General features: G+C 60.9%; 1 protein-coding gene across 1 annotated transcript; it reads right to left on the minus strand.

The window, feature by feature from the left end:
• Positions 1-3,690: 3,690 nt before the first annotated feature.
• CLDN5 (claudin 5) lies at positions 3,691-4,411 on the minus strand. The gene has a single exon (XM_006890447.1). The coding sequence runs from the start codon at positions 4,360-4,362 to the stop codon at positions 3,706-3,708; it is 657 nt and encodes a 218-aa protein (XP_006890509.1). The 5' UTR covers positions 4,363-4,411; the 3' UTR covers positions 3,691-3,705.
• Between the last annotated feature and the right edge of the window lie 1,793 nt (positions 4,412-6,204).

Below are 6,204 nucleotides of genomic sequence, written 5' to 3' on the forward strand. Positions count from 1 at the left end.
GCCTTGGAAGGAGCTAGTGTGTTACCCTGTCCTGCCACACCGTGGGAGCCGGGCAGTAGCAAGTTCAGCATGGAAAACTCACAGACTTCCTGGCGCTGCCGAGAGCCAAGGCTGCCCCACAACCACACACACACCACCCCCACTCCCACCACTATGTGCTCCCTCCTATGTGCACCTCCAGAGACCCCAAGGGGGTGTCAAGATCACTCAGGCAACAAGCCGAACCATGTCCTACATGCCCCCCCTTTCTCGAATCACCACCCTCCACCCCACCAGGAAGCAGGCCCGAGCCTCTGGGGTGAGGACCCGCTGTGCTGGTGTGATCATCCCTCAGCAAGGTCCCCCCACACGGCAGAGACCCTCAGGGCAACAGATGACCCTGCCATGCAGAGTGGCACTGACATCAGGGTCCCCTCTTGCTCCCCCTTCCACCCGTGGTGAGCTAGGAGAGATCAGAGCAGCTTCCATGTTGGGGAGAGGGGGCTCCTCAGGGATCAGCAGCCCCTCTCGGGGCGGCCTGCGGGGGTACATGGGCTGTGTGTCAAGGGAGGACTTCCACGTCATACCTCTGGGTCTCTGGTGAGGGCTGTCGGGTCTCAGTGGCCTTTGGTGGCCATCAGAGCCTCGGGAGATACGTTGAGCCTGGTGACTGATCAGGAGTGTCCGGTGCAGCCTTCCCCGGGGCCCAGCACTGTCGCTGCCCCCAGGTTGCCGGCAGAGATGCTGCAAGCTCCCCTCTCCTGAAGGGCCTCTCTGGACACAGCCTGCTCTGGACACCGCGAGTGCTGCAGGGTGGCACCTGCCGCCAAGACGGGACAGGGTGCAGGGGGTGGAGTGGCTAAGATGCCCCGGGTAAGGGCTGCATGTTCAAGGACACACAGGCCCACGAGCTGATGTGTGAGAGCATTGGGCATGAACTAGACTTGGCCCCCTGTGGGGTCCTGGGGTGACACTCCACCTGGAGACAACCCCCCTCACCCTCATAGGGGTCACAGTGATTCAGCAGTAACCTCAGGCCTTGGGGTACCTGGCCACCGTGACAGGACGGGGTTGGGCATTTAGCTTGTTTAGCTGGGAGAGATGTGAAAATGGTGTGAATTTTTTCTTTTCTGGTTATTTTTCAGGGTTTGCTTTCGACAGAAATGACCTCCTTCTCCTCCTCCTTATTTATATTCACTGCTTTTATTCAGACTATAAATTATGGATAGTTTTGGACGCAGGGACCATTGATTTTTAATGAAATAAAAGATGCTTTTAAATTCTGTCCTCCCACTTCGGCCCCAGCCACAGGGCCAGCGGCAGGTCCACCCTGGGTTCCGTAGGCCCAGAGGACTGGCCTCCTGTGTCCTGGGGAAGGAAACAAGTCGGAGGGTAGGGCTCTCTTCCTCGACCCCAAGACCAAGTCTTCCACCCTGACCTCCACCTTTCAGGAACCAGGCCTTCAGCACCACCGCTGAGTGATACCTGGTGAGGACAGGCCGTCCTCCCTAACCCGCTCACCCGTCCCCGTGAAAGCCTGAGCCGGCCACCCCACAGCCTGCCTCCAACCATGTGCCCACCCTGTCCTCCTGAGACCATTGTGTGCCCCCAGCCTAAACCTGTGGGCGGGTCTGGCTTTTCTGTCTTTTAACAGGATGGGCGGTGGCACAGTGGTGGGGAGAGAGGGAGTTGCCAGGGCCTTGAGCTAGGCCAAACCCAGCTGGTAGAGAGGGTCACAGGAAGACACCATGGGCCTCTACCTCACAAGGCCCTGTCTCACTCACATCCTGGTCACAGCAGGTGTCCCCCGATGGGACTTCTATGACCTCCAGCATTTTCAGAGCTTTCTGGGACTTTCTGGGTTGATAGCTATGGGGCCAGCTGACCCCTGAGCACTGTGAGTGCTCCATTGGTTAGGAGGATACTGCTTCTCACCCGGTGTGGGCAAAAGCCACCTAGTGGGGCAGACACAGTTGGATGGGGTCCCTGGGCCCCTCGACGTGAGCTCCAATGTGCCCCCTCAGGAGGGCAGCAGGGTAGGAGGAGCTAGGCTAGAGGCGGCTCTTATCCTTTGACCTCTGACAGTCCTCCAGCCACAGGTGGGGGTTCACCATGACCTTTCCTGGCATGAGTCTGCAGGCAGCCCTGACTCCCCAGGGCCCTCAAGCACCCATCACACACTTGGAAAGGCTGGACGTAGGGCCTGCAGAGAACAGGAGCGGGCCGAGCACTGGGGACGAGCTGGTGTTAGAAGCGGCCGCACAGGGCCACCTCCAGGCCTGGCTCCTCAGCCAAGCAGCCCTGGGGCCAAGTGCCAGTGTGAGCAGTTCATGTGTAAAGTCACACCTGAGAGCTGGTCTTCGTCGCTGTCAAAGTTCTGGCCCCTGAGCTCCTTTTCACCTGAGCCCATCATACACGCAGAGACCAGAATACTCCGGCTCCCTGGATGGCCTCCCCAGCTCCACTCCCCCAAAAAATCTTCATTCAGAGATTGCCTTTCCTTTCAGCCAGGTCTCACCCTGTCCTCCGCCATTCATCCTGGCCAGCCCCTGTAGGCTCCCTGTGCTAAATGCAACCCCACATATTCCTAGCAGGGCCCCCAAGCTGGCTGGGGCTGGGGCAGGCGCCAGGCCTTCCCAATGCCAGCCCTGGAGTTGCCCCCACAGCTCAAAGCCCTGCCCTAGCCATTGGGGAAGGTGCAAATGCCTTTACTTCGAACCAGAGCAAAGTTGGAAGCAGCCCAGTTAATTGTTCTTTAGGGTATTTCTGCCCTGCCCACCTGGGACCTTTCTAGGTACCTGAGCAGGGTCCGAGCTGGCTGTCTCTGGAAGGAGTGTTATTAACAGGGTACCCCGCAGGAGCTGGCACAGAGAGGCTGATGCCCAGTCTGTTAGCACCAGGCCAGCAGGTGGGCACAGATTAGCCTTTCACAGAGCTGCGGAACCGGCAGAGGATCCCTGGATAACAGCAGCGGGTGCCGCCGCCCCCGCCCCACGACAATAAGGATGTCTCCAAGCTCAGCTGGAGTCACCTTGGCTTCACCCTGATGGGGAAGGACTGTACAGGGCTGTAGAGGCTACTTGATGGAATCTGGAGAAATGAGCCCCAAAGGGGCAGATGAAAATCATGATGCTGGGGCCCAGCCGGCCACCAAACTCTTTGGGGAGGCTGCATAATCTCCCTCAATTTAGTTTAAAGTGGCTTGGGGGGGCGGGAGCTCAATGCCCCACCCCCACCCCAGCAGGCAGGAAGGTGGACCGGACAGAGGGATAGCCGCAGAAGAGGTCACAGGACTCAGCCCCGTGGGGGACCCTTCGGGGAAAAGTTGGCGAGTGGGGGCTGAGGGGTCCCAGCCTGGACAGAGCACAGGACACAAGGTGGAGAGGATCTACACCATTTACTAAGCGAAATCGTCCTCCCTCCGAGCCGCTGCTGGGGGGAAGGCGGGAGTCCAGGTCCAGTCTCTTTGGCCCCCCCGTGGCTCGGGCAGGGGCTCTCCAATGCTGCTCTGGGTCCGCAGCGGCCACTCGGGAGGAAAGTGGCAATCGGGGAGGGTCCGTGGGAGCAGAAGCATCTCAGTCTGTTGGCACCTGGGCCCCACCCACGTGGGAGCCGATGCCCCGTAGAGAAAAGCTCTGAAGACGCGCCGTCGGGTGTGGCGGGCCGGTCCCCGGGCCATGGAGAGGAGGAGGCTGTGCTGGCGCTGCCCAGCGCCGCCCGCCGCCCTCAGACGTAGTTCTTCTTGTCGTAGTCGCCGCTGGCCGCAGGTCGCCGCGGCGCCGAGTACTTGACGGGGAAGCTGAGCTCCGGGCGACCCGCGCAGGCCCAGGCGCCGCAGCACACGAGGCCGCCGCCGCCCATGAGCAGCGCCGAGGCGGCCCAGCCGATGTACAGCGCGGCGCCCAGCTCGTACTTCTTGGACATGGGCACCGTCGGGTCGTAGAACTCGCGCACCACGATGTTGGCGAACCAGCAGAGCGGCACGAGCGCCAGCAGCCCGCAGACGGCGTAGATGGCGCCGCCGGTGAGGGCCACGCGCGCCTTGACCGGGCCCGGGGCCACGCAGGTGGTGCACTGTGCGCCCGCCAGGGTGACGAACAGAGCCACCAGCGCCAGCAGCACGGCGCCCACTGTGAGCGCGCGCGCCGCCTGCACCTCGGTGCTCAGCGCCAGCACCGAGTCGTACACCTTACACTGCATGTGCCCCGTGCTCTGCACCACGCACGACATCCACAGCCCCTTCCAGGTGGTCTGCGCCGTCACGATGTTGTGGTCCAGGAAAGCAGTCACTTGCCACATGGGCAGCCCGCACGCCAGGATCAGGCCCACCCAGCCCACCAGGCACAGAACGAGGCCCAGGATCTCCAGCGCCGCCGACCCCATGGCTGGAGAGACCCGATGGCTCAGGGGCCGCTGCGCCCGTGCGCCTGGCTGTGCGCCTGGCTCTCCACTTAACAGTTCCGCTCAGCTTGGTGTTCAAGAGTTTGTGCGCGCCTCCAGCGTGCCCCTTTTATAGGCTCGGAGGGGTGGCCTCTCCCCTCGGGGCTCGGCCCTCTGTCCCCAAACAGCCAATGCGCGCGGGGGGCTGTCGATCCACAGCCAATTACAGGTCTCAGGCGACCAGAGTTAGGGAAACAAGGGAGAGCCGGAGAGGGGAGGTGGGTATTGGGGGCACTCTGGCCAGCCGCTACTCCTTGGCCGCCACCCCTCCGCTGTGGGAGCAGGCGCGCTCTGCGGGCTGCTTTTCCTACGTGTCTCCTGTCACTTCAGGAGCTGCAGGATCCTGGGCCTGTGCCATCGCCACCGTCCCTCACCCACCCCCACCTGGCCAGCTCCAGCGCGCGTCCCTGAGGCAGGAACTACGGAAGCCTCCTCTTCTCACAGCTGTGAACTGAGGGCTGCTAGAGGACAGGGACCATCTCTCGGCCCCTCTCCAGGATTAGACAGCACAGCTCTGCCAGATTCCTCCAGGAAGCTCACCCTGAGTCCACTTCCAGCCCAGCTGCTAATAGCTCTCTCACTCTGCCTCTGAGGACCCTGGCACTACCCTCCAAAGCCATTGCCGACAGGGACCATCAGAGGCCAACCCGCCAAGCACCAGGGCCCACACATTCACTTCCACCAGGGAATAAAGTCCTCAGCTCCAAGGGGAGGGAGTGCTCCTAAGGGTCTTTCCATTATCTCAGACCTACACCCTGTTCCTATGCCAGGCTTCCCAAACCTGGGAACATCACTTGGGACAGCACTTCAGGGAGTTCCCAGTAACCCAGCCCAGTCCGTCCTCCCAGAGGCCTGTGCTGACTCTCAGAGAAGAGCGGCAAGGGACCCTTTCACCGATGGCACTGGTGCCCCTGCTGCCCTAGCCCACACACCGCCCTCCGGAAGCCAACTTGGAGTTTCCTGGCTTGGAGGAAGAGCCCCCATTCTCACTAGAGGCAGGAGGCTCGGGATTTCCGGGCATTCTTCTGCACAATGGCCCAGCAGTTTCTCGAAAGGTCCATTGGGGTAGACATTCAGGCCCCCCTTGAGGCTTTTTGTGGGGACACCAGACTCCACCACCCACAAGCGAGACAGACACAGAGGCCCAGTTCCCACTCAATGTGGGGCCCTGTGTTTCCAGCAAAGCCTGTACTGACTCCAAGGACTGAGGTTTCTGGGAGCCAATTCTTGTCTCCCAGCTCTGCTGGTCCGGGTGCTCGGTGGAGAAGGCCTGGTGCCGGGACAATCCACAGATGCGAAGCCCAGATAAATACCTCCCTCTGGGCTTGAATGCCTTCTCCTCAGATGACTCTAAGGGGTTAAATACACTAAGGCCAGTGCCTGGCTGAGGCACCGTGGGGGAGGTGCTGAAGACAGGCTGCATTCTGAGGGTGTCAGCTGGAGAGTGAGGGGAGCTCCCCTCTGTTCACTTAGCCTCTTCCATCAGGTTGGGCTCAGAGAACCACTTTCTCCCTCAAAAAATCAACTCAAGTTACTTCCCATCCCCTGCAGACCAGATGATGCTTTTCCTCTGCAGATCCTCCTCCCTGGAATCTGGGGGCTTTGCCATCACCCCCTCTGCCCTCTACAATCTCCCCAGGACAACTGTTGAGGTCTCCTTGGGCCCTCTGGCCCCTGCCTGAGCCAGCTTTATGGCAGGCATCTCTCCAAGACTACATACACCCTGCCTATAGCCTTCTGTGGCTCCCATTTCATATGGATAAAGCACTGAGTCACAGCGCTGCC

The sequence above is a fragment of the Elephantulus edwardii genome, unplaced genomic scaffold (assembly GCF_000299155.1).
Source record: "Elephantulus edwardii isolate Elephantulus edwardi_28Jun2011 unplaced genomic scaffold, EleEdw1.0 scaffold00089, whole genome shotgun sequence".
Classification (NCBI taxonomy): Eukaryota; Metazoa; Chordata; class Mammalia; order Macroscelidea; family Macroscelididae; genus Elephantulus; species Elephantulus edwardii.

Excerpts from the sequence above, each read along its gene's own strand:
- CLDN5 (XM_006890447.1), bottom strand. The coding sequence starts at position 4,362 with ATGGGGTCGGCGGCGCTGGAGATCCTGGGCCTCGTTCTGTGCCTGGTG.